The 27559-nt window shown below is 39.9% G+C and overlaps 3 protein-coding genes, 1 long non-coding RNA gene and 1 other non-coding gene across 12 annotated transcripts; 2 read left to right on the top strand and 3 right to left on the bottom strand.

The window, feature by feature from the left end:
* Positions 1-108: 108 nt before the first annotated feature.
* Positions 109-4115, bottom strand: LOC144010683 (cytochrome P450 2K1-like). 2 transcript variants are annotated; one of them, XM_077511109.1, is made up of 9 exons: positions 3867-4114; positions 3016-3178; positions 2804-2953; positions 2501-2661; positions 1656-1835; positions 1352-1493; positions 1090-1274; positions 747-888; positions 109-688 (listed from the first exon to the last, which is right to left on the bottom strand). In XM_077511109.1, the coding sequence occupies exons 1-9, from the start codon at positions 4074-4076 to the stop codon at positions 501-503; spliced, it is 1521 nt and encodes a 506-aa protein (XP_077367235.1). In that variant the 5' UTR covers positions 4077-4114; the 3' UTR covers positions 109-500. The 2 variants fall into 2 exon arrangements, with proteins under 2 accessions (XP_077367235.1, XP_077367234.1); XM_077511108.1 differs by having other exon boundaries at positions 109-888; positions 3867-4115.
* vash2 (vasohibin 2) lies at positions 261-16440 on the top strand. Of its 3 annotated transcripts, XM_077511115.1 has the most exons (12): positions 263-1858; positions 2800-2996; positions 3111-3205; positions 3846-5098; positions 5985-6394; positions 8224-8312; positions 8440-8496; positions 9688-9762; positions 12074-12311; positions 12449-12592; positions 14331-14455; positions 14788-16440. In XM_077511115.1, the coding sequence occupies exons 5-12, from the start codon at positions 6083-6085 to the stop codon at positions 14855-14857; spliced, it is 1110 nt and encodes a 369-aa protein (XP_077367241.1). In that variant the 5' UTR covers positions 263-1858; positions 2800-2996; positions 3111-3205; positions 3846-5098; positions 5985-6082; the 3' UTR covers positions 14858-16440. The 3 variants fall into 3 exon arrangements, with proteins under 3 accessions (XP_077367242.1, XP_077367241.1, XP_077367243.1); XM_077511116.1 differs by lacking the exon at positions 3846-5098 and having other exon boundaries at positions 261-1858; XM_077511117.1 differs by lacking the exons at positions 263-1858; positions 2800-2996; positions 3111-3205; positions 3846-5098 and adding an exon at positions 5120-5585.
* trnat-ugu (transfer RNA threonine (anticodon UGU)) lies at positions 11231-11303 on the bottom strand. Its single transcript has one exon. It is a non-coding gene; the product is annotated as a tRNA-Thr (tRNA).
* A 452-nt stretch (positions 16441-16892) lies between the features above and the next one.
* On the top strand, positions 16893-26798 carry LOC144010768 (uncharacterized). 2 transcript variants are annotated; one of them, XR_013281339.1, is made up of 7 exons: positions 16893-17109; positions 18823-18885; positions 21034-21113; positions 22524-22737; positions 26078-26235; positions 26328-26494; positions 26614-26798. It is a non-coding gene; the product is annotated as an uncharacterized LOC144010768 (long non-coding RNA). The 2 variants fall into 2 exon arrangements; XR_013281338.1 differs by having other exon boundaries at positions 21031-21113.
* LOC144010766 (uncharacterized) lies at positions 26237-27524 on the bottom strand. 4 transcript variants are annotated; one of them, XR_013281337.1, is made up of 6 exons: positions 27382-27524; positions 27122-27152; positions 26823-27046; positions 26619-26685; positions 26505-26552; positions 26237-26427 (listed from the first exon to the last, which is right to left on the bottom strand). XR_013281337.1 is itself a non-coding variant. In XM_077511227.1 (6 exons), exons 1-6 carry the CDS (start codon positions 27482-27484, stop codon positions 26250-26252), a joined length of 468 nt encoding a protein of 155 aa, XP_077367353.1. In that variant the 5' UTR covers positions 27485-27524; the 3' UTR covers positions 26237-26249. The 4 variants fall into 4 exon arrangements, 2 of the variants coding, with proteins under 2 accessions (XP_077367353.1, XP_077367354.1); XR_013281336.1 differs by having other exon boundaries at positions 26625-26685; XM_077511227.1 differs by having other exon boundaries at positions 26823-26863.
* Positions 27525-27559: the final 35 nt, after the last annotated feature.

Here is a 27559-nt window from a genome sequence, read left to right as displayed (position 1 = left end):
GTCGTGACCACGCTCATAACTCATTTCTAGCTCAAATCATCTTTTCAGAATGAAATGAATGTAAATGCAGTTAATCCGTTCCTGTCCAAAAAACAAACAAACCAAAACCCCAACAAATTCCACTTTATTATGCTTGATAAATCACGTTGCAATGTCAAAGAATGCAAACTGATAGTTTACAGACAGTATACATCATGGTTAATTAATTGATTGCAGCTCCTTCTGTGTGCGTGTGGCTTGACCAGCAGGTGGCGGTACGCAGACATGATTTTCAGGTAACTATTGTGACTCAGTAATATGAGTTGTTTTTTGCAGAAGATAAAGAATATACACCTGTTGTGATGTTGCTTGTTAGCCTGTGGTATTTCCTATCATGTGTTAGCATTTAGCTAGCAGTGTTAAGTTGTTTGGTTGTTTTCAATACAGATCATATTTTAACCTTGAATTATGTAATAACTGCACCTTGAAAATCAAATCATCTTCCGGTGCAACTGTGGCGCTCACATGCAATCGAACGCTCTGAGCTTGTGCGCGGTCGGGCTGAGCGTGAAGCCCACGCGGGGGGTCAGGTCCAGGCTGTCCTCGGAGACCCCCGGCGGAGGTCGGAAGCGGAAGTGCTGCAGCAGCGTGACGAAGAAGATGAAGAGCTCCATGCGGGCCAGGCTCTCCCCCAGGCAGACCCTGCGACCTGCAGCGCAACCAGTCACTGGCGCTGCCGCGAGCGGCGTGTGCGTGCGCTTTCCCACCTGCAGAGAAGGGCATGAAGGCGTCGTTCTTGACAAACTTGCCGTCCTTGTCCAGGAAGTGGTCGGGATGGAAGGAATGCGGTTTCTCCCACTCGCTCTCGTCGTGGAGGACGGACGTCAGGAGGACGTAGACTGTGGTGTCCTGCTCACAGACGCACGTTGAACGCACAAGAGGTTTTAGTCTCGAGAGAAAGTTCTACAATAGTTCCATGAGGAAGTTCCAATCCCAAGGGAAGGTTTTAGTCTTGAGAGACGGTACCAGTCCAGTCACAAGTTTCTGGTCCTCACGGAAGAACGGATCCAGTCTAGAGAGAAGATGCTAGTCGTGAGAAGAGGTTCTTACCTTCTTGATGAAGAACCCTCGGAACGTGACATCCTGGCTGGTCCGGTGAGGGACGGCCATGGGTGCGATGTTGGCCAGCCTCTGCGTCTCGTGGATGACGGCGTCGGTGAAGGGCAAGTTCTTGCGGTCCTCCACCTGGACCTGACGATCGCCGATCACCCTGCGCAGTTCCTCATGGACTTTGTCTGCGAGGGGGAACCAGGCTTTTCGGTTCTGATGCAGAAGACTCAAGTTTTTTTTTTTTTTCCTGGTCTTACTGTACCTTGGATGTCAGGATACTTGGCCATGAGGAGCAGAGACCACCTGAGCGTAGCGGCCGTCGTGTCTGTGCCGGCGGCAAAGAGGTTCTGAACTGTCCACATCAGGTTTTGGTCATGGAAGTGACTGTTGGTGATCCCGCTCTCCTGAATGCACAACCAGACCGGCCGTTAAGACCACAATAGGCATATGGACAGGATTAGAAAGTGTTTACGGCTCTTCGGTTCTTCAGCGTGTCATTCTAGAATGGCTTCATTTTGGTTGGGGTAAATTTTGTTGTTGTTGCTGTGCCACTTTTGTCTTTGCACCTCCAGGTGTTGCTTTCGGATGAAGTAGGCGTCTACCAGGCTTCTGCACAAGAGCGGATTGAGGCTTTCTCTCAGTCGGCTGAATATCTCCAGATTCTTCTTTCCGTATTCGTCCGTCAGTTGGAAGAATTCCTTGTTCTGTGGCAGCCTTTTGCCGAGCCACGGGAATAAGTTGTAGACCTGGCAAGGAAGCATTAAGCATGGTAAAGATGTCGATTATATAGCTGTAGAATAAGTGAAAATCCACGATATATATATATATAGAGAGAGAGACTAGGGCTGCACTATATTGGAAACACATGCGATAATACGATATAGTTGCTGAATATAGCAATATCGATATTATTGCGATATTTAACGTGCCTAAAGAAATGACATTTTTATTATCTAATGAAAGAATTACATCTTTTTCATGAGGTAAAAAATAAACTCAATGTATTCTTAATTAATTGTAATGACCTCTAGATAATGTTCAACTATTGGATGGCGGTGCACATTTTCGTTAAGTACACTGTGTTCCAACTATGTTTTGCATGGAACTAGGGGCGTGGATACCAAATAAAAAGAGAGGGTGAGGAGGGGATTTTTTTTTTCAGAGTTTCTCTCCTTGAACTCAATGTTTTCTCTCCTTTTATTGTCATATTTTAATAAATGTCAAACTGGTAAACCTGACAGTCAGATAAAAGCATAAAATTCCATATCAAACTTATTGCATGTCTTTGCGATGTACATATTGCATGAGCCAATATCGCAATATCGATATTTTTTCGATATATTGCGCAGCCCTAATAGAGACCGTGTAATTTAAAAAAAAAAAAAAATACTTTCATTCTTTATTTTACTACCTGGGCAGACGGTGAACCTGCCAGCTGGATTTTCCGGTTCATTCCATCTACCATGTTGGTGAACTCGGGATCATCATAGTCGAACCTGTTCCCGTATACGATGGAGCAGATAATGTTGGAGACCGCATAGTTGATTGGCTGCGTGGTGTCGAAGGCCTCTCCTAGATTAAAAAATAAAAATAAAAATACCTCTGCTTAATTTCTGAGACTGACTCAACCCATGTTAAGATTAGAACCACTAGTCTCGAGGCAATAGACAATGATCAGATAATTCATTTTCGTGATGTCCTATTGTACAGAAACCTTTGAAGTTCCTGATGACTCCCAAGAGGTGCTGAGATTCCTCGACGATCTTGTCCTCGCACACCTTCTTTCCCATCCCGAAGTCTCTCAGGTTGCTCAAAGCGAAGCGTCGCATCTCCTTCCACGAGTCTCCGTTGGCCCAAATGACACCTCGGGAGGTCGGAAGCGGCATCAAGAAGCTGTTCTCGACAAGGTGATCTCGTCTGGCTCACCGTGTCCGTCGTTGTACTGCTTCACGATGCGTAAGATATCTCTGTCTCCAAACTCCTCTGCGTGGTTGACCAGGGCTTCTTTTACCGTCTTGTAGCCGGCCAGGACCACCACCTTCTTGGAACCCAGGTAGACTGTGAAAACCGGCCCGTACTTCTTGGACATCTGAGGACGTGGGAGAGAACTTGGAAGGTCAGTCCTTTAATATCAAGTTAGGTCAATTTGACGGGTATTCAGCAGAGGTGGGAGTAAGAGTTTGGGGAATTTTTCTTTAACTCTTTGACTGCCAAAAACGTTTAATAACGATTAGTAAAATCACGATGTATGCTGCCATAAACGGGAAATGACGTCATCTACGTTTTTTTTTTTTTTTCTTTTCTTAAATGGATGGAGCAACGTCTAAGTGCAGCGCTGCCTGGTCAATGGGTTGTGGAATCAAAAACACCACCTAACTATGGCCAGCAGATGGCAGCATTGTGTCTCTTTTCAATGGGCTGTTGGTGTATGGAATTACAATGAAATGTGACAGAATGTGATGAATGCTCGTAATCAGCGAAATGGCACTGCGGGGGTTTTTGTTTTTGTTTTTGTTTTTTTCCTAACGTGTGGCAGTAAAAGAGTTAACGATTGACCCTCAGTGGGTTGCCAGGTTTGTACGCAATTTGGAAAGAGTAACGTTTTACGAGCCACATGAAATCCAAATCAAACTCTGGTCCAGTCTTTTGTAAAGTTTAGCTAAACAAGTACAGAGTCTTAAAATTGGCAACTTAAGTCTAACTCGAGTCAAGTCATGTGACTCGAGTCCCCCACCTCTGCTTTTTATAAACACAAGGAGCGACGACTTGGCATGGACCTCCACCAGGGTGTTGTAGGGTCTCTTGAGGTCCATCTGCAGGAGGTTCCCCAGCAGAGGCAGCGGTCTCGGCCCCGGAGGCTCGTTGGCGAGTTCCTGCCTGCTCAAAGCAGACGAGAGCGTGTAGACCAGCAGCAGGGCGGCGGCGGCCGCCGCCAGCAGGGTTGCCAAGCCGCCGCCAGACTGAAGAAGCTCGTCCAGGATTCCCATCTGTGGAATGATGAAGCATGAAGCTGCACAGTAACACAAAAATGTTGAGATGAGAAACTTGATATCAGTGGAAAGGAGGGGTGAGGGTGTTCTCGTCAATCCGGTTTTGCGGCCAACATCACAGTCTTGTGTTTCGGTCGTTCTGAGCATGTTCACACATGGGGCGCAACATTCCAACTCAAGTCCTGAATTGACTTTGAATTCAGACGAATGCTGCACCTTTATAATCTATATCATAGCATGCAAAATCAGGAAGCATTTTGGCGTTTAGAAACCAAAAATTGACTCATTCCTTACGTTCAAACTCATTTGGCGCTGCAATGATCAGAGAATCAATTATTGTATTGATTGACAATACTGTACGAGGGTATTTTCCATTCAATTTTAATACCCTTTACCTCCAGCAGGAGGTGCTATAATGCAACTGAAAAAGCGTCACCGTCAAAGGTCACTCGTCACTGCAACTTAAAAGCATTTTCATGCGCATCTTCAACTTTTGCTGTTGAAATTGATGCAGTTGCATTGCGTGTGTGCAATTTCCCATCTTCCCTATGTTAGTTTTTATTTTATTTTATTTATTTAAACCAAGTTTGTTCATATTTCTGTTTGTTTACAACTGTGTGTTGTAATCATTTACAAGTTCAAACAAACAAACAAAAAATCATTACATCAACAGTTGTGACAAAGTGCAACAGTATCCTCTTCATCGCAGATGGAACACTTGTTAACGCCTAACGCCTCCGAACTGGCCAATCAGAAAGCAGCATCGGGCAGCGCTGCTTCTTTGTCCCGCCCCTCATTGTTGGATGGACCAATGGGAAGGCAGACAGCCACAGCGATACTAGCTACTCGGTAACAGCAGTTAGGAGCGAGCCGCATCGTTTCCTTTCCTCGCCGGGGGTTTAATCATGTAAGAAACTGGCGAGGGGGAACTCAAATCAACATGACGGCGGGATTGCGAACAAGATAGCCCAAAGTGAGGCGCCGGGGAGGCCGCTGAAGGCGAGGAAGGCTCACAAGAGGTAATTTTCCCCGTTTGATAGGGCCCCGCAGTGAGATCAGTGAAGACGAGCGAGGGCGTCAAAGCCGAGAAAGATGTCCGATTGGGATTTTCAAAGTTAAGACCCTCGTGCTAAATTTTGTTCTCTTGAATTAATTGACGTTCCGTTGTGACTGAATGTTTGATGTTGTCTCATTTGTTTTAATCTTTTCCGTCGCATTTTGGTTCACGTCGGTAATCCGAGTGTATATTTGTTTGCTACAACGATTTTACTATAATTTGTTTGTATGGCATTTCCGGTGTTAGCGGTGATGTAAACGCGAGTTTGATAACAGTGGGACGGAAGGGATGAAGTTGCAACGGCTCGCTGCACCAAAACAACACCAAACTAAATAAGAGTGCACCAGAATGCCTAAAGAATCGTTTTCTTTTTGCATCGTTTCTTTTACAACAGTTTAAAATTATTACATGGTTTAAACGGCTTTTGCACGACGCTGACGCACGATGTGGTGAGTTTGAATTGTTTCAACGGCTATCCTAAAAACAACAAAAAATCATTTTAAAGTCATGCCACAGGAACGCTGCACATTTAACGAACGCTTTTTGTGTATAAGATTACTTAAAAAGAAAGAAAGGAGCAACTTTGTGTCAGAGCAGAGTGGCCAGACGTTTTCTTGGGGACTTATGACGTCATCCACACAGTTGTGTTGGACCACTTGTCGTCCCCCAACTCTATTTTTAGACATATTAGGGCTTTTCCCAGTCAGTTTCCGAGCGATTGGATTAGTTTGCTATATTTTCTAATGTTTCGGCTCCTGCTGAAGTTGAAGTTTTCACGTTGTCTTGAAGTCTACTTATGTAGAAAATGTGCTTGTTGTGTTGTTGATGTTTACTTTGACTGTTTCCAGGTTTCTCAGCATGCTCTCATCAACGCCAAGCGCAAGCAGGAGGATGCGCCCGTAGCGGGACCCGTCCGTCACCCTCCTCTTCCTCGTCCAGCTCCCCCATGACCGGCCCCGACCCCCCGGGCCGGGCGGCCGCCCGCCCGCCGGCCAAGCTGAGCCGGCACGGCCGCTCGAAAAGCTCCAGCGCCCACTGCCTGCTGCGGCGGGCCGCCGCCCACGAGGAGTCGAGCGAGGGCAGCAGCCCCAACCGCGAGGAAGAGGAGAAGGACGGAGGGCTGCTCTTCTACGTCAACCGCGCCGGCTTCCCCATCGAGGGGGCCACCTGGGAGCGGATGTGGGCCCACGTGGCCGCCGTGCACCCCGAGGGCCAGGAGATGGTGGACGCCATACGCAACGCCGCCTACCTGCCCAAGGTAAGACAAAGCAGTGATACTGCAGTGAGTAAGGACTCAAGTTGAATGTCAATGGCTTTTTTTTTTTTTTTTTTTTTATAAACATATGACGTTCGCTAATAAGTTAAGAGGAAGCTGAAGTGCATCGTTTTGCTGCATGAGCACAAATAGCACAACAAGAAGAGGAGGGAGGACAAGCGCATTCTTTTCCCCACCAGCCACACCATCCAAATCAATTCAAGAACAATCATCCATTCATGAGAGCACGAATGCGTCGAGGAGGTGGACGTGACCCACAGACAGAAAAGAGAGACACGCGCACACACAGGTTGACGCGCGCTCCAGGGGAGAAAGCTTAACCGCCGCCTCCATCTTGTCAGCCCGAAAAGCCGTCGGCGACGTTTTTTGGACATGACAAGATTAGCTTCAAACACTAATGTGGCATCTCGTGAAATATTATAAAACCACTTGAAATGGTTTTCAATGTAAACAAAAACAGGAGTTGTAATTAAAAAAAAAAAAAAAAAAAGATTTTATTTATTTATTTTCACTTTTGTCATCACAGCACGCTGACACCCCAAGTAGGGCTGCTGGATTATGAAGAAAATATTAATCATGATTATTTTGGTAATAATTGAAATCACGATTAGGACGATCATTTATTTATTTTTTTGGTAAAAACCAGAACATGTTTAAATGTAAAAAACATTATTAAGCCAAATGAAATTCTTTTAAACACTAATTATGCAAGTTTATTTTGGATGAAACAAAATGTATTCATTAAATTAGTTATTTTAAAATTAAAAAAAGGTGCAAATGTCTAAATTTAATCTCAACTAAAAAAATAATATTATTTTTTATGATCAAGCTGACTTTATAAGTGTGGAGCGTAATAATTGTAATTGATTTTTTTTTTTTTGATTTTATTATTTAATTAATTGTGAGCATTTTTCAAGTCCTTTGCCATTTTGGCACCACCACTGGTTTGATCCGTAATATCCGTCAGAAAATCCGCCAAAATAAAAGCAGATGTTTGCAAATGTCTTCAAAATTAAGAAAACATTTCTCGATGTTTTTTTTTCTTTTTTTCTTTAAAACATCACGTTTTCATAATATATAATAATATGCAGTATTTAATAATATTTATGAATTAAGGGTTAGGGTCAGCAGCAGGTGGATTTTATTTATTTATTTATTTTTCCTGAAACGTTGTAGTTTAAAATCCGTAAATATTGGGTATTGCGCACGCTTTTATCGGTCAAACACAAGATAGAAATATCTCAAGAAGCTGATGTGCCAGATCATGTAAACACTGTGGAAACCTGCGCAGTGGTGACAATGTTTCGTGTCCCGCAGCGGTGTCCTCTGTCTCTCTCGCCGCCTGCTTGGCCTGAATCGCACAAAGAAAATAATCCCTCCAAAACAATCTGGCCAGCGGATAATCTCCCGGTGCCAACTGGACTTTCTCATGGGCGTGGCACGCACCGGCCGTATTATTAGGGACGCCCCGTTTCATCTCGCCAGGGAGGTTTTAATCGCACTTCCTGTTTGCCGTGCGGACCGAGGTCAGCGGGGTGGGATGAAGAGGGGAAGAGGGCGGACAAAACAGGAAGGGAGACAATTTAATTGGGGGGGGCTGCAGCTGGCCTGGTGGGAAGTGTGACTCACAGTAAACACTCGGCGTGTCATTTAGTCAAGGTTTGCACATGCACAAAAAAGCAATACGGTCTATTCAGGAACACAGTTTTGGATCTTTTGAAAGATCTAAGGCAGAAGTAATCAATGAAATGGATTGGAGTAACTACTGAAATGATAACTAACGGCTCTCGTCTCTCTTGCTCCCTTGGCAGCATCACGTCCCCCCGCTGCCCACCTTCAAGCCGGCAATGTCGGTGCCAGACTGGCTCGTGGTGGTCCAGAATTTCATGAAGGCTCTGCAGTATCCTTTTTTTTTTTGGGGGGGGGGGCGACAGATGGTCCAATCAGTCGCCGCTCGCAATGTTTGCACACGCAAGCAGCGGGGTACGAGCACAACATGGCGGTTGCTTCTTAACTGCGTGCGTCAGATACAACCACACGGGCACGCAGTTCTTCGAGATCAAGAAGAACCGGCCTCTCTGTGGGTTAGTGACGTTTCCATCGCCTGTTTTTGTTTTTAGCCATCTCAGGTGGCGGCCATTTTGCTACTGTCCACTGAAAATGGCGTCACAGTTGCTCGGGTAACGACCAGTCACGGATCAGCTTGCAAACAGCATATTAGCAAACCCTGAAAAGAGGTGAGCCGTGATTGGTCGCTACCTGAGCAACTGTGATGTCATTATAAGTGGACAGCAAGTGGCAAAATGGCCGCCCCTTGAGATGGATAAAAACGGGTGGATTTTGCGGCTGAGTTTATATTCCACAAACGCAATATTAATCAGAATGCTGTCTTTAGACGAGTGGACTTAGGAAGGAATTAAAAGGTAAAATTCTTTAAACAAGATGAAAATGTAATAAAATAAAATGAGTTGTGCGCTTTTCAATTATTATTATTATTATTATTTTAACAGTCATACTAAAACATTTTGGGTGTTGGGGAGAAAATCAGTCTTAAATTTTAAGATGTAAAAAAAAATGCAATGTATCAAATGATTCATTTTCTAAGGAAAAAAAAAGATTTTTAGAATAAAAGTTGGAATTTTTCCTCAAGAAAATGAATTTCTTAAATTTGAGTCTTAACAATCAAGTCATTCACATAAATAAGATGAAAATTTAACAAGTAAAAGAAATAAAATAGTTTAAATAAAAATAGAATCCAAAATTAAGTAGTGCAACTCTGTACCTCAAAATTGTCAAGATTCCCCCCCCCCAAAAAATGATTTCTACACTTTTCAACATTTCATGTTTAAAAATAAAATAAAATAAAATTACAAGTCATACTAAACCTTTGATGGGTGACGGAAAAAAAATCAGTCTTAAATTTTAAGAGGTAAAAAAAAATGTCATAAATGATTTATTTTCTGAGGGGGAAAAATAATGTGATTTTTAGCATCAAAGTTGTAATTTTAGCACAAGAAAAGGAATTTCTTAAAGTTGACTCTTAACAATTAACTCATTCACTGCCATAGTCTGATATAGACGTTATAAATTCATGAATGAGTTGCTAGCTAGTTGGTTTATTTAGTTTGAAAATACCTCACATATGTTCCAAAAGTTTCTGGCCTGAACAAGAGAAGAGGCGTCTATAACATTTTGATCCTTTCATATTTTCCAACATCACCCTCTTGGAGTTCAATTTATGATTATTATTTGAGTGTCATTTTATTTAATGTCAGGTTGATGGAGACGGCGCGGGAGATGGTGCGAGAGTCGCTGCCAATCAAATGTCTGGAGGCCGTCATCCTGGGAATGTATCCTTTTTCACCGCAAACACCTGCTGCGCCGTCGCCTCGCCCGAAATGGACACGGCTTGATCCCCCGCCCGATTCATTCGTCACACACGCACACGTATGAGGTCACATGTTTTGCACGCATGTGAAATCTAGCTGACAAGTTGCCACGCCGCCGCCGTCCTCTTACCGTTCTTAACCAATCTTGTTGCCAGGCAACAAGAGCTCACTTCAAAGTTCACGCCCCCCCCCCCCCTTCCCTTTTTTTTTTTTTTACCAACATGCACAGATTGCTTCATTGTTTTATAATTCCAAAGGTTGAGTTGTAGTCATGTCCCATTAGCAGGAAGCATAACTGACAACAAACGCAAATGTCAATTTGGCGACACAAAGAGATTTGAATTGTTTATTATTTATTTTTTATTATTTTTTTAAAAAAAAGGTCGTTTGCGTAGTCTCAGCAGGCATCCCGACTTTTATTTGGCCCACAGAAGAAAGCTGCGGTCAAAAAAAACAGTGAAAGATTAAGGCCTGTTCACACTGCACTTAGTTTTCATGATTCCCACCATGATGTAGGAAACAAGATGTATTATTATTATTATTGTTTACTTGTATTCATTGATTTACTGATTTCACTTTTATTTATCCAGGCTAGAACCCAGAGAACAGAGGCAAAATAAAAACAAATGCAAAAAGACACCAAATTGTACAATGTGATGTATACAAAAGAAAGCATAAAACATATCCACAAAGCCAAAGTGTAAATAAAAGCACTAGTTGTGAGGTTGCGCTACTATTGTCTGAGTCATTTTACTGTATTTATTCATTACATATTTATTGTATTCAGTACAATCTGCCACACATTATTTTCACATCACTTTAAACATTGTCCTATTATTTTAGTGTCACTCAAATAAAATGAAAAGGCTTTTTTTTTTTTTTTAACATCACAAACCTGATGCTCAACGTTGGTGGATTCACGGTCTCTCTTCACGTCACTCTAAAGGCAGTGGAGATTTAGCAACCCAGTTTATAAATAATAATATAATGGGCTACTATTGAGGGCTTGCTTGGTTTTGTCTTGTAAGGTTTACCAACTTAACTAAGATTAACTTGCTGGAAATGGGTCGAATGTCCACCTCAGTGAAATTGGTTTAGGGCACCACTGTGCTATGCATGCCACAGCACATGTACAATGATACAGTGAAATGCTCAATGGCGCAATGTTCCAAGTGCAGTGTGAAAGGGCCTTTTACTTGTATACTGTTGATGCTCAAAAGAAAAGGCAAAAATGCCAAACATTTAAACAGTAGTTTGTTTTTTGTTTTTTTACAGTTACCTATTCTTGGAGGCTCCTCTTATGTTCAAAACAAAAACGTTCAAAACAAAACGAAAACGTTAAAAACAAAAACACAATAGGCCTTTTTATCAAAGACGCGCGTTATTTTTTAGGTGTGAAGTGTGAAGAAAAGAAAAAAATTGTTATGTTAGGCCCCAGCGAGAATTGAACTCGCGACCCCTGGTTTACAAGACCAGTGCTCTAACCACTGAGCTATGAGGCCTTACGTTGCATAGTGCTCGAGCATATCCCTTTTGAGCATTCGCGAGGTGGGGGCGTTTTTTTTTCTTTTTTTTTTTCTTTACTTTCCTCTTCCCTTGCTCGCTCCCCTTCCCTCTGAACCATTGTGACTTGTGAGACCGAAACATGCTAAAGAGTGTCGTTTTTCTGCTGCGTGACTGTCCTGTGACGAGTCAGCGAGCCACCCGCGAGGGGCTTTCATAAACGAGCCATTCATTAGCCACGACAGGGATATTATCGTCTTCACTTTTGCCTCACTATCTTTAGACGTTCCTTACTAAAAAGCAAGTAGAGTTGCGGCAATTAACACATTTCGAGCTGCGAGTGGTTTGCTTGTGTAGCCCGATTCGAGCTAACGCTAACGTAACGATGACGTCAATCACACGAGACGGCCGGCGCGATCCCGCGACAACTGCAAATCACGCGAGAATTCAACAGTGCTTTCAAAACATGGCGTCAAACCAAACAAAAAAATGTCATTCGATAGATAGATAGATACTTGTCCAAAGGAGGCTTATTAAGAAATAGAATAAAACAACAAAATAGCTACTTACAACTAGATAGATACATTGAACTAGATTCACAATCTGACAAGGCTGCATACTGATTTGATTTGTTGTTTCCTTGTTACGTGACGTTGGTGAGTATTTGGCAACTTTACATTACTGTACTTTGGTATGTGACAAATTTCTCTTGTTCGGCGGCGATGCAGATTTGATTTTGAAGCCAAATCCTTAACATGGGTTCACGCAGCTACCTGACGAACGGCCTGACGTCGCTGGAGCGCTTCCCCATCAGCTTCAAGACGCAGTTCTCGGGCCACTGCTTCCATCACGTGGTCCTGGGCGTCTACTGCAACGGACGCTACGGCTCGCTGGGCATGAGCCGCCGCTCGGACCTCATGGACAAGCCGCTCAGCCACCGCACGCTCGGCGAGCTGGTGGCCGACTTTGAGAACTCCTACAAGCGATACCAGCACAGCCTCAAGAAGGTACCGTCGGCGTGCGGTCACGCCACGTCGATCTCAACTTCTACGAACCGTCGCTCGTTCTATTTTTTTTTTTGCTTTAGGTTGAGTCAAATTGTCAAGGTGCTTATCTGCAACATGGTTGCGCGTTTGTTGCCCAGGTGAAGATCGGCCTGTACGTGCCTCACGACCCTCACGTGTGCCAGGCCATCGAGTGGAAGTACCTGGTACTCAACGCCGCCAAGATGGCCGCCCCGGAGATGAAGCGCGAGCTGGAGAAACACGGGCGAGACATGAGGATGAAGGTGCGCGTGCGTTGAAAAATGACCGACCTACATAACTGCTGACATGCAGCCAGTTTGGTGTGCTGTTATTTGACACTGACATCACACGCGCGCGCGCTTAGCAAGCATTTGCACAAGCACGACAGCGTCAGCTGTATGAAGCTTTGCTGTGATCTCAGCTCAATCCCCAAGAATGACATTTTTTCTTTTTTTAAATAGACTTCAGGGTTTACATGTGCTAGTCGGGTTGTATCTTTGTAAGCTTTGTCATGTTGGTAGCGGATAAGGTTAGCATCATTTCATGTTTGCGTCATAAACCCCCCCCAAAAATAAACACATTAATGAATGCGGAAGTGAATCTTATTAAGTTTTACTGTGATAACTTGTGTCGTCTGGAACAAGGTTATTTTAGTTAATGAAAACTAACGAAATTACAAACATTTAAAAAGAATTTGTGAACAAAATAAAAATGAAAACGTAACAAACTACAAAGCGTAAACATTGCAATGCATTATTTGTACTTCAAAGTCAAATAGACTGTTCTACAGCACCCTTGTTGGATTGGCGGATGGATGTTTTAAAATATTGTAGTTTTTACTACCCAGTATTTACTAAGGATGTAACGATAAGCGCGATATCGTGATATTAAAACTGCCACAATATTGTCGTCGTCATGTTCACGATATTTAAATACAACGCATCTGTTAAAAAAGTCAGGTTGATTTCCATTTGTGCAGTTCTAGCACCCTCTGGTGGCTAGTTTTTTTTTTGTGCAATTTCATTTTCATTAGGGATGTTTTGGCCCTTCTATCTTTAAAATCTACACTAATTGTCAGATGAAGAGGAATGTAATATGCCTGTGAAGCAAGTCAATATGTGGAGGAACTCAATGTGCGTGCATTAACAACATAACATAATAATAATAAAACATAATTTTGAAAAAAAAAAACACAAAAAAATGTTATGTTGTGATGTTATGTACAAAAGCACAATATTGTGTTTTTTGTGTGTTTTTTTTTAGTATGAGCTCTTTGTTTTTGTTTTTTTTGTTTTTTTGTTTTGTTTTTTCCCAATATTGTGATCTTTTTTAAATATCGCCAACCTCCCCACCATATCATGATAGTTATCGTATCATGAGATTCATATCGTGATATTGTGTCGTGACATTTGGATATCGTTACCTCCCTAATATTTATCCTTGTGATATATATTTTTTTTAATCTATCTGCACATAAGAAATATTTAAAAAAACAAAACAAACCAGTACTAAAACTAATAAAAATTAAAACCAAGCATTTAAACAAAAAACAAAATTATTAAAAAACATACAAAAACTAACAAACCAAATTAATTAAAACTAACAAAATATTTAAAAATAAAAAAAATAACCCCACTCAAAACGAGCTAAAATGTAACTTATAATGAAAATACCAAAACTATTACAACCCAGGTGTTAAGTAACAGTACTCTTTCTTGATTACAATTTGTGTCTACTCTACCCACTTGTTCACTCGGACGGGATGACCCACTTATCGGAACCGACAACAGCTGTCTGCAGCTGTTCACGCTGCGCCAGGAAAAGCCGTCATGCATCCCTGCTGAGTCGGCATTATTTTTTTCTTGATGATGACACACACACAAACATAATTTTTACGTGGCTTTTGTTTATCTTGGCAACAGCTTGACCGTGAAAGTCAACTTGTGACTTTGACAATACTTCCGTCATTTCCAAGACGATTCTCCTCCTGTGACTTTTCAGATCTTGAAGTCGTCGAGCGCTCAGTCCCCCATCAAGGAGCGAAGCCGCGGCAAGTCCCTGTCGCCGCGCCGACACCGGCAGGGCGGCAGCCCGCAGCGACGACCGGCGCGGCGCAGAGACAAGTCGTAAGTGCGCCTCGTCGCGCTGTCGGCAAAAAAAAATAAGCCCGTGTGTGAGTGAGTGAGTTTGTGTGCAAATGTGTGAGCTTGTGAATGTCAGCAGAGACGAAACGCGAGCCGATTGGGATGACAGCTGCGAGATTGTGACGACGTGGCACCGCAGCAACCGTTGCCACCTCGGATTAGCGTGCAAGGTCACGTGACTGCAGCCGTGATTCCAGAAGTCAAGAGTTTAGAAAGAGTGGAAAAAAAATGTCACACCGAAAATGTAATTGTGGCAAAGTTTTAATTTTTTACATTTTTTTTTTTAACATTTTTGGTTTTGTGTCTTTTTCCAGGCCGGCGTGCGTGGAGACGAAATCTCCCGAACTGAGCACACTGACCGACGGCTACCAAATCCGAATCTGATTACCCGGATCCTTCCGGACTTTCCACCAACCGTCTTCCCTTCGCCTTCCGCGACGACGTCAACCGTAGCCCATCACCCTTGACTCCGCCCACTCCACCCATGCAAATTTATGCAAAGCGTCCAATCGCGGGAGACTTGGCGACGAGCTCATCCTGGCGCCGGCAAAAATCTCCATGACGATCAATCATCAATGGCAGGAGCACCGATGAGGACGATGTTGCCTTTCAAGAGCCACAAAAAAAATAAAAATCAATGGGTGGAGAACAAAATGTAAATACAGGACATGGTGCTGCTCTTTGCTCGTTTTGACGGTTGAATTTTTAGGATCAATCAACAACGTATGAAAAGGTGCGTCACAAGAAATAAGACAGTCGTGGAAAACTGAATTCATTTCTGTAGTTGAATTGAAAAAGTGAAACTCGTGCAGATGAATTCATTCACTGCCATTGACGGCTATAGACGTCAAAGTTCAATTGTGACTGGTGAATGAGTTTTTTGGGTATTTGGATCTTTCGATAGCAAACTAATCTTTATTATATATATATATATATATATATATATATATATATATATATATATATATATATATATATATATATATATATATATATATATATATATATATATATATATATATATATATATATAAAACTAACTTACTAGATCTCGCTCACTTCTCTGATCTCAAATTCAAAGTGATGCACTGTCGCCCATTTACAGGGATCTTTTGATCATTACAAAACTGAAATTCACAGATAAATACACTTCTGTCAAGAAACAACTTCAGAAATAAATGAAGTTTTCTGAAATACTGTCATTTGCGGAGATGCATTTGGATGATGTAGCATATCCAACGTACAGTTGAACCTCGAAAATGTCAACCCAGTGTGTGTGATGAAACATTTTGGCCAATTGGAATGCATGGAAATGGAGAACAATTTTTTTTCCAGATTAAAATTGTGCACAGGCCAACATGTTTACATTTTCAAGTTGAAGCTTTGACATTCAATGTTCTCTGTACGGCGTTTGTCGGATTTGAAAAACTTCTTTCTTGAATGTCTTGAATTTTCTCCCGACGACATATTCGCGGCGATCTATGCACACACGTCCGCGTTGTCCACGATAAGCACAAATGCAGCACCGCAGATTTGATAGGATCTCGAGCATTTCGGATTCAAACTGAAATTTCAACATCCTGAAGTCTTCACTACTGTAATATCAACTTTTTCATGTTTTCACTTTTTTTTTTTTTTTTTTTTGTAATTGTGAAGTGTTTGTATTCTAATGAAGGCCTTCTCATTTTGTTCTCATTTGTACAAAAAAAAGAGCAAATGAACAAGTGGCTTCTTTTCAAAAACAATGTTTTCTATTTATAGCACTTGCATTTTAAAATAAAATATGTTTTAGTGTTTTAAAAGTTGAACCAAAAAAAAAAGTGAATTGTGTGAGACCCCCTGGAGCATGTTTGGTTTTTTTTAACCACCACAGACCCCCCGCAAAAAGAAGTTGGAACTATTACGTCGTCAGACTGTTACCCTGACAATGCATGTCTTCTGCAATCAATAAAATGGCTGTTTTTCTATGTGGGTCACTTCATTATGTACACCTAGCCCCCGAGCCAGCAGGGGCCAACAGACAACACAAACCGCAAATCCTTAAGTTCACATTAGCAGTGCAGCAGTGCAATGATAAAAATAAAAAAATACCCACCATGTGTAGTAAAGCTGATATTTTTTTTAAATAACCATGTATAGTAATAGTATAGTACAGTCAGGTGTTTATTTTTTTAAAATGACCAATAGTAAGATGTGTAAAAAGGGGGAAAAAAATGAAGGCCCCCTGTAGGTCTGTACTTTAGCTCTTACATTAAAATGTCAGCACTAAAATTCACCTAACTGAAAAACTCAGTGATTTAATGCGTTTTATGGCTACAATGGAATTGGGATTTTGTTTAAGAAAAAAACAAAACAAAAAAAAACCCGTTGGTTTGTGCGACTGAGTAAAGGGCTCGATTTAGCTGCGACCCGGAAGTTAAACAGCGACCGGAAGAGGAATTGTTTGGCTCTGTGTTTTGTTTGTTTTAGCACATGGTCGAAGTTTCGTTAGTATGTTTTTATTTATTTATTGTTTACATGCACAAAGGCGTCCACAATGGAATACAACAAAGGAATATTGTCTCCACGTCGGCTGCTGCTCGTCAACCTGCACGTCAGCTGAAGAAAAGTGGCGAGTGGCGACGTGTTGTGAAAAGGTAACTCATGCTCAACTTTCCCACGTCTTCACTGCATGGTCCTCTAAAAGTATATTCTTGTTTAAAAAGAAACATCGCCTCAATTTAGCGCGTCGTCAGTTGACTCGATTAGATCAAAACATTTAGGTGCCTTTACGCAATCTAACGAGATATGATACTATTCAGTGTTCAGTGCAAAATGACTTTAGTTTACTTGTCAAAAATGAGAAAATGTGAGATAATACTAATAAATACAAAACAAATAACAGACAGCTGGATTTAAAAAAAAAATCAAATTTGAGCATTTGAAATCGTTCTCATGAGTCGAGGATGGTCGGAATTTATCTGAGTTGCTTTTCCCAGTTCCGACCTGAAACTGTTCGAGGAAAAAAACAAACAACCAAAATTGTGGATAGTGTGATAATTTTTTATTTATTTTTTAAATTTCGGTCCTCAAAACTAATTTAGACCTCCAGCAAACTTGACTTCTCGCAATTTTGCTTCATTTTTGTTTATCTTATTTCATAAGCATACTGTCACTTACGTCGTGTTACGTGGAGTTATGTCGAATATTTATGAATGAAGAAAGCTATCTAGTTTAATACTCGAGTAAATTTTGTTTAACCATTCACGTTCTGCGTTTCCAAAGGGGTCGCCATTGTAGAGTGACGTCACATTGTAGTCCGTCGGCGAAGTGTACTGTATTATGTTTTTTTCCGAGTTCAAGGGGGCGCTCCCTTACACACTTAATAGTTTGTAGACGGAAAAGTCCGATTTCCGACCACTGACCTGTATATATGATTTGATAGCCGATAGCCCATATGTGCCAGTGCACGCCGTTGAAGTCACAGGCCGGCCATCTTGCTACTCCCACCACAAGATACAACTCGTTGGCAGTTAGTATAAGACCGGAAGCGGAGTGGGGGGTTTGTGGTTACTATTTGTAAACAAGTAAAAAAATAAAAATAAAATTAACAAGTGGACGGTATGTGCTGCTTTGAAGACCACCTTTTTCTTTTATCACTCAGTTCCTTAGACCACAATTTTAGTTTTGGTAGAGGTATCTTTTGTTTAATTAAGTTATAATTCTTTAATAAAAAATGTACCAGGTTCCTTGTGTACTAAAAATCATTAAGCATTTGGTTTATACATGTATGTCTGAAGTCGTCTTGTTTATGTTGAATAAATTTAAAACACCATAAATCATGCTTTTTCTATTAAGTAATGTCTCAAATATTCTCCTATATGGATACTGTAAATGTATAGGATCGTATGCCGAGAAATGTTTCTTGGGAGGAGCAATATGGCGGCCTCGCGACCTCAAATGTCTTGGCCTATCGGCTATCCAGTCATATAGATCAGTGCTTCCGGCCATGCGCGAATGCAGCATTAGTTCCAGAGGGCGGGGCAGCAGCTGGGAAGGCTGGTCTTGTGCGGGTGATGGGCGTGAGAAAGGTGGAGTCAGCAGAGCGGAGTGAGCGGGTGGGGGCGTGGCTTCGGTTGGAACGCACTGACCTGCTGGCTCACTGCATGAATCCCTTACATTCTATGAAAAATCATCAACCGACAGATTATCGTCAAAACTTCAATAATATGACATTTATGAAGTAGTGAAGCGAATATTTAAGAGTTTTTCAATTTTTTGAAGAACAAGTGTTTTATGCAAATTAGCACCTATGATATGCAAATGAGCTGGACTCACCGCTTCCTTTTCTGTTTTTTGACATGATGGAGACCGTTTGGGACACGGATGGGTCTGCGCTACAACCATGCGATTGGAAAACTACTTTTTGACAGGTAAGTGTGCTTTTTTTGACACAAATGATGCCATGCTGTGTGCTTGAGGAGGCATGTCTGATGCCACTTAGCCATTTGTCGGTGCACTTTGACTTCCGCTTGATGTACTTAGACACACACCAGAACAACATTCAATGGTTCTGAACATGTGCTTTTTTTTTTTTAAATTACATTAGTGTGGCCAAATTATTGAAAAATTATTATTTAGGAAATATAAACAACTTACAAACAAAATAAAAAAAAACGTATTTTACCAAATGTATTAAAAAATATATTAGTTTGACATTATGTTGCCTCCTTATTAAAATAAATACTATTTGTACAAAAAAAAAAAAACTTATATAAAAGCACATGTTCAGGAGCATTGAATGATGTACTTGTTGTGTAGTAGATGAATTGGTTTTGGCCTATAGCAGGGGTGTCCAAACTTTTTCATTTGAGGGCCACATCATGTTATGAAGAGAAATTGTGTTTAGTCCTAAAAATTTTACAAATTATTTATTTGTGCTTTTGCGTATTTAGAAAAATGCTACAGTATATAAACCAATTTATTTGTAATATGGCAGTAGGGTTATTAAATATAATTTTTCATTTTAGTTTTTATTTTGAGTTTTGCTTTTTTTAAATGTAGTTAGCTTTAATTAGTTTTCAGGGTGGTTCTGTTAGTTTTTGTATTAGTTTTAGTTCTTTAATAAATGCTGAGTTTTAGTTTAGTTAGTTTTTTTTTTTTTTTTAATGTGTATTACTCGTGCGCTACATTTAAAAAAAAAAAAAACACCATGGGCGTGGCATCATTATTCCGGTTTATATCAAAATAAATACTAAAAATCACATTTAAAATCATCCCCAAAGGCTCATGCATTAAATTAATTACCAAAGACTAAAACAAAAGACATTTTTGCTATAATTATAGTTAGTTTTATTTTAGTTAGTTTTGTAAACAAAAAATGTAGTTTCAGTTAGTTTTCTTTTTTTAAAAAGCATCTTCATTTTTATTTTAATTCGTTAACGAAATTGTTTTTTGAATTTTTGTGTTTTCGTTAGTTTTAGTTCAATAATATAAGCTTTAATAGCACCTGTGTTTTTCGACACCTTCCCTTCTTACTTTGACCATCTCTAAACATTTTCGTTTCTATTTTATTTAGTGCTGTCAAAGTGAAAGCGTTAACTAATTAATTAATCACAAAAAATTATCGCATTAATCATTGTATTACCACAGATTAATCACACTATTAATTTTGACCGCAGATGATCCTTTTTAGCCGATAGTGGACGGTTACATTAAAGGTAGCTGTGGAGTTTGAGCAATAAACATAACTACATGCATTCAAGTAATTTAATAAATGTTTACATATGCCATAGGTCATTTTTTCCCCATTTTAAATTATGCAAATAATTAATTGATTAGAAAAAGTAGGATGAGCGTGTGCAGCGGGCAAAAATGTCTGGGGGAAAAAAAGCTTTTTTAAGTAAGTGATTAATCTGATTAAAAAATGTAATCGTTTGACAGCTCTAATTTTATTTGAACTGAGTCAAATGGCATTTTTAGCAAACGTCACGGGCCACTAATAAATGGACACCACTGGTCTATAGAGAGATGATTCAGCCAGTTGTTTTTTTGGTTGCGCTCATGTAAATGATGACTTTCCAAAATGGCCAAGTTCTTCGGTACACCCTAGTTGTTGTCTTGACTCGTGTAAACAAGTCCTGAGGTGTCAATTGGTCGCCCTCAAGTGTACCTAATCAAGTGTCCAACTATTAGGTACACTTTGTCTTATTTCTTGACTTATGTGGACATCGTCTATTGACAGATCATGTCAACAAATGTCGTGAGTGGACAAGTAGAAGCTCTGCATGTTGTTCCATGTGGTCTGTTGACTTCAACATGGTATTAAGCGATGTTTGCGCGTAGAAATAATTTTAGAAAAAAAAATGCAAACAAATTGTTGTGCTTTTGCTGATGATTCCACATGCTAACGTTTGCTAATGATTTTTAACTGAGGTATTTTAATGGCAATTTGGCATCATTAATGTCAGTTTTTTTTGGGTTGAGCTAGTTCGCATTGGACTTAGCTGTTGTGAGTGATTTGATGCGAACGAGCATGACTGACTCTTTTTTTTTTTTGGTTTCCTGACATGATGGAGGAGGTCTTGGACGCACACGCAGCCCACCGACTGGAGACTTGAGGACGTGTGGATGTGCTACATTGACAGCATGCTGCTCAAGGGCAAGTGTGTGCGCTATTTGAAGGCTAATGTTGTGTGATGTCACTTAAGCCGTTTCTCAGTGCGCTTTAAAAGCAGAACATCATTTGATGCTTGTGAACATGTGCTTTATGAAATGATTGTTGATTGAAAATGTTTGGCAAAATAACACGAAGGTATTTTGAAATTAATCAATTGGTGTTATTTTTGCCCAATTGTGAAAATAATAGTATGGAAAAAAAAATCTTTGGCACATGTTCAGAAGCATTGAATGATGTTGTCTGTTAGTGTGTTTGTTGTGTTTTGGCGCACGGAGAAATGGCGACGTCGCTTGTGCTCCTGTGACATCACACACACAACATGGTGTCTGTCGTGCGCTACTGCTTCCATGTACATCCTGTCAACCAGTGTTGGTAAATTGAGTCCAATGTTATTTCTGTGTCCAAACAAGCTGCTTTTCTAAAGTCAAATATATTTTTTCAACTGAAAAAAAGAGTGTCTCCGTGTTTCATTTCCAACTGCACTGTGAGTTTTCAAATCGCGCCGGTTTTGTCGGCGTCGTTGCGATCAGGTGGTTTTTATTCTCATTCTCTTGAATGAATTGCAAGTGGATCGTTTCGGTGGTGCTTGAAGACTTCTTCGGCTCGTTCTCATGGCCAGATGGCGTCATTTTCAGCACGCGTCGAGGAAGCCTGCTCGCACCGGAGGCCAAAACATCTTCGAGAACAACCTGAACAATCTACTTGCAGTCCATTCAAGGCTTGAAAAATGCTTTCTTGCGACAATTAAAGTTCAACATGCAAATGGCTGGACATAGCTCCACCTACTTCAGGGAAAATCATAATTAATTTGCATAACTGACCACTCCCTCTCAGAAGCGACCAATCAGCAGGCTGTATGCAAATTAATTTGCATAACCACGCCCACTTTTCGGCGATAACTCGCGAATATTGCCTAATTTGCATAGCCACACCCACTTATGCAAATGATCAGATGCCTTAATTTGCATAAACCCCACCCACTTTTGGGGCCAACCAATCGGATTCTGCCACTTATTCCAGAACCTACCAATCAGATTGCTTCCTTTTCAGTAATTTGCATAACCCCGCCTCCCAAGCAACATGGCCACACCCCTTCATTTGACTAAGTACATTTGAAGAGCTTTTATAATGTATTTATTTATAATGTATTTGGTTTAATGTAACATCACAAGAAGAGTTCAGAAAAGATGCAATTTGTCAACTTTTATTTATTTTTTTTTTAAAAGAATACATGTTGAAAACGCAGAAAAATTAAACAAAAAAATACATTAAAAAAAAAACTTTAAAAAAAAACACAAAAAAAAATAAAAACCTTAAAAATAAAACAAACTGAAAAATTAAGGGGAAAAAAAAAAAAGTTGGATGACTTGATTGCTGTCTTCTTGTCACCAGGTGAAGTGAGCCAGCTGGAGCGGATCACGCAGACCTAAGACAAAACGACAGTGAGTCAACTTGTTGTGCAGCAAACATTTGAGATGTGATGAAAGCCACCAACCGGCACAGAAGTGGATCTGACAACTTGGGGGATTTTGGGCCTCATCCCTCACACGGCTGCATCACCAGGAAGTCCGCCATGTTCCTCGGCACCTGCGGCAGAACATTTCAGGTATTTAGTTTTATTAAATAATTTTGCATGGATATCAAATGACATTCGTTACAAATTTAAGAGACTTAATTATCAATTTCAGTCAAATAATTTGAATAAATGTTTAAGTTTAGAAATTTACATTTATGGATATAAAATTTTCAATAACACTGATATTAATTTACTTTGGACCAGTCTTAATTTCAACAAGAAACTTTAGTCTGACTAAAATTAACGTTTTAGTTGTAATTTAGTAATTTTATTTTAGTCTACTAAATTGACCGTTGAGTCTATTTTCCTTTAACATACATTTCAACTTTTATACAGAAAATTATAACACCCATTTGTGACTAGTTGAAAGGGATACTTTACACATTTTCCAATTTTTAGCAGTAAAGAGTTATGTTTAATTTGATAACTTCATTATTTTGCATGTACAATTAACAGCTTAAAGGACATTTTGGCACTTGCTGTCGACTGAAAATGACATCACACGTGTTGAGGGCTCAGGTAACAACCAATCATGGCTTAATTAATGTTCACCAGTTGTTACCTGAGCCCCTCAACACGTGTGATGTCATTTTCAGTCGACAGCAAGTGCCAAAATGCCTTTTAAGCTGTTAATTGTACATGAAAAATTATTACGTTATAAAATGTATTATTAAAAAAAAAAAATGTTAAAGGGATAGTTTGGCTTTTTTGACATGAATCTCAATTTCATCCTCACCTCCAGTGTGTGCGATCACCACTGACAGCGTCCTGTGACGCGAGTTCTGGTCGAGAGGAAAATAGTCCAGCAAGCTGGCTGGTGTCACAGAAATAAAGCGTTTTTCTTATAAAAACAATGTGTTTAAAAGTGTGATACATTTGCATCATTAAACTCCTTTTCTGAAAAAAAGTCAGACACCGTTAGCGCCAGGCACTACTTTTCTGTTCGTTCGTTTCACTGCACGGCGCACCAGACAGATAGTCGCGCCTTCCGCCGTCGAAAAGACAACTTGCAGATTAGTGCGCATCTATCAGCTGTATGCAGTGATACCAACAAACAGAAAAGTAGTGCAATGATGCAAATGTATCACACTCTTGAACACAAATTGTTTTTAGAAGAAAAATGCTTTATTTCCGTGACCCCAAGCCAACTTGCTGGACTATTTTCATCTCGTCCAACACCGGACCAGAACTCGTCATAGAACGTTGTCAGGGGTAAGTCGGTGATGATCACACACACACTGGAGGTGAGGATGAAAGAGATTCATGTCAAAAAAGCCAAACTATCCCTTTAACACGCAAGACATTTAATACGGCGTCTATTGTTTAAATGAAACATGTTGAACTGAAAATAACTTCACTTAAATTTAACACAAAAAAACAAAAAACTAAGCATAATTGCTTGAGATTAATCTTACAGCTGCACAATGGATGTAAACATGTTATATTTTGAGCCTGAAATTGCAATCTCAGTCCGGTTTTGATATTGTTAAAGCGGCGGTTTTATTTAAAGGGATCTTTTATTTAAAAAAAAAAAAAAAAAAAAAAAAGCCGTCGCAGAGTTCACCCGGAGGTGCTTTTACTTTTGTTTCGTGGCAGCTCGACAAGTTGACAAAACAGTTTGTGATTGAGAACGCGCGTTGCTGAGCTAACTTGCTCCACGGCAGAACGGATAGATTTAATAAGTTTATTTATTTAATAAGATTTAATAAGTTCGCATGCAGTCGCAGTAACAAGTTTCGTGGTGACAAATGAACTACCCGACTAAAAAGTAGCGCTTTCACAAAGGCAAAAACGGGAGTCGCTAAGCATGCTAATGTGAAATGCAGTGTCGGGAATGAGCCAAAATAAGTGCTTGGGCGTACAGTAGACTTCACAGAAGTCTGGTTAGAATCACGTTAATGCAGAAAGCTAACGAACGGAACATTTTTTACTACAATTAATACGCAGTCTAGACTGAAAATAAGATGGCGGATACATTAGCCTTTACAGTTGGACAGAGCAGAACACGCCAACGGCTGACGTCCGGTTCGAGGTCCAAAGCAGTGAGAATTTTGGCAACGAAAAGTTAAACGAAAACTAAAAATGGAAGCATTTTTTTTTTATCGAGACCAACGATGACTAAAATTGTGTAACAATTTCAATGACAAACGAAAGTTGGCGACAAGAACCACTTAAATCATTTAGTGTTCACTGCACTTTAATGTTTAAAACATGTTTACATCCATTGTGCAACTGTAAAATTAATCTCAAGCAATTCTGCACTTTTTTTTAAAATTTAGGTTAAGTTATTTTCAGTTCAACAAGTTTCATTTAAATAATTAAAGACGCTGTAGTTACAAATAGGGGTTATAATTTTCTGTATAAAAGTTGAAGAAAAATTGACTGTCAATTTAGTTGACTACAATTGGATTAAAACTAATAAAAATCGGATGACTAAAATACAACAAAAACTTTAATTTTAGTCAAAAAAATAAAACAAAATTAAAATTTGTCTAAATTAAAACTTGTCCAAAGTAAATTAATCAGCATGTTATTGAAATTGTATGTTCATAAATGTAAATTTATAAACTTAAACCTTAATTCAAATTATTTAATTGATCATTATTTTAAGTGTCTTAAATTTGTAACAAGAAATGCCATTTAATATCTGTAGAATTATTTTAAAAATACCTCTTGGAGCTATTTGTTTTTCTGACACTAACAAAATAAAAATTACCTTTTCACAATTAATCCAATCAGAAATATTCGTGATTTTTACACTAATTACAGTAAAAAGGCCAAACGATTTAACACCAAGATATGAATTTAACGATAAAGCTGTTTGAAGCAGTTAAGTGTAACGCAAAAATACGGGAGTATGGGGAAGATATTTACTTACATGCATTTTCAAGGAACATGTATATTAGTACAAAATGTAAAAAACATTTTTTGGTTACACAGAATAAGCATATTTAAACATGGCGCCAAGTAGTACTGTAGTTTTTGCCTCAACTTGAACCATTCTAAAAGGATTACCTCTTACGCAACCTCGTGTTCTTGCATTGTTTGACTAATAGATTAATATTTTGATGGTATGTCAGTTTGTCATGTTTGGAAAGGTTACATTGTGAGTAAAAAACTCAATCAAGAATTGCAAAAATCAAAATCGCAATTTTAAAATTTATTGTTCAGCCCTAATTGGAAGAGATGGAGAAGCTCGCCGAGTTAAAATTCAAAGCTTACCGTCAATTGCGTCAAGCTGATGATCAATGCAGCACCAACAAACGTGGTGGACAACAGTCACTGCCTGGTCAAGTGGAGTCTACAAAAAGAAGGGGGGTGGGTAGTGTTAAGTTGTTTTTTCCTGTTTTTTTTTTTTTTTTTTTTTAAGAAATGCAGCAAATTTGACACAAGATGAAACCCACCAGTGCAGACGAGGACCTGCGAGGTTGTTTCTGGGATTGTCAGTGATGACTCGGCTGCATTCACAGGAAGTTGACCAGCAAGAAAACATTCAAGTGACATGCATGACAGAGCGTACTCAAACCAGTCCAGCTTCTACTTCACTTTATTAACAATGTGTCAAAAAAATAAAAATCAGCAGCAGCAATGACGATATGTTTGTCTTTTCTCCCCGACAGGTGCAGGATCTTTGTGGCCAAGCAGTTTCTCCATGATGGCCAATTCAAGACAAGACAAGACGTGGTTCTCCACGGCCCAGCAGAGATGCTTTGGCACCACCTAGTGGACATAAGCAGAAGAAACCCAACGTTAACGTGTCAGCACAAAAGTCAACTCGTCTATTTTGGTAAATGTGCCTTTGAGGGTCCCACGAGAAAGCGCTGTTCGGTGCAACGTTGGGGGAACTACAACAAGAGAAAAAAGAAAAGTTTATCAAACGTTCACGTCAGCCATTTTGTTTTGCAGCATACTCAAACCCAGCGATGACAATTCTTGTTCCTCGGGCAGCTCTGGTTGAAGTCAACATGCTGTTTTTACCTGCACAGAAGAAAAAAAAAAAAAAGTAGCATGTCAGGAATGGATCCGTGCAAGTCACCTGACATGTCCTCGTCTTCACGGTGTGCCTGAAAAATTAAAACATTACATTTTAACGTGTTTGAGTGTTTGTGTCTCACCAGTGACGAAAACAGGGCTGAGCTGGACGTCGTGACAATGGCTGAAGACGCGGTGACATTAATTAACATAGATTCGAAACATGAAAACACATTTAGCCAGAAAAAAAAAAACAAAAAAAAAACGTTCACAACGCCATGGCCAAAAAAAAAAAAAAAAAAAAGATAGCGGAATTAAGGAACTTAATTTCAAAGGGGAGTCCGGACATTCGCTTCAAGATGCAAGCCTGTGTACAAATTTAAATAACGTTAAGAGTTAATTCTCATTGAAGTTGTTCAATGTACACACGCTGGTAACCTACCTTCTGTCAAACGGTGCTCTTTCTCCAGACCCTGGAAAGGGAAAAAAAATCAGTTAAAAAGCAAATAGGTACTTTACTGACCGCTAACATTTATCGCCAAACGTGTAAAATAATGCGTTTGTTTCATTCGAGCACGCGGTTGACGTGAATTGATCGAGCAAACATTTTAGCTAGCATGCCAACAAGAGGTTTGCATGCTGGAAAAAGGTGAACATGTTGAAAGTTACAAGTTCGAGTGTAAGACGAAACTTTAAACAAACCTTTTGGCAAATCTTCTGGTGATCTCGTCGAGATGAGTGGAGAACAGCAGGCGGAGGATGTCGACGTGATGTCAGGCTGGTGAAGAAAAGAAAGATTGCTCATTCAATTAGTCACAGCTTAAATAGGTTTTCGGTAACGCCATCACGTGATTTTTTCTTTTCTTTTTTTAAAAAAAAC

Source organism: Festucalex cinctus, chromosome 21 (genome assembly GCF_051991245.1).
Source record: "Festucalex cinctus isolate MCC-2025b chromosome 21, RoL_Fcin_1.0, whole genome shotgun sequence".
Taxonomy (NCBI): domain Eukaryota; kingdom Metazoa; phylum Chordata; class Actinopteri; order Syngnathiformes; family Syngnathidae; genus Festucalex; species Festucalex cinctus.
The sequence above is the reverse complement of the archived record's forward strand: the minus strand, read 5'-3'. Positions and strand labels throughout refer to the sequence as shown.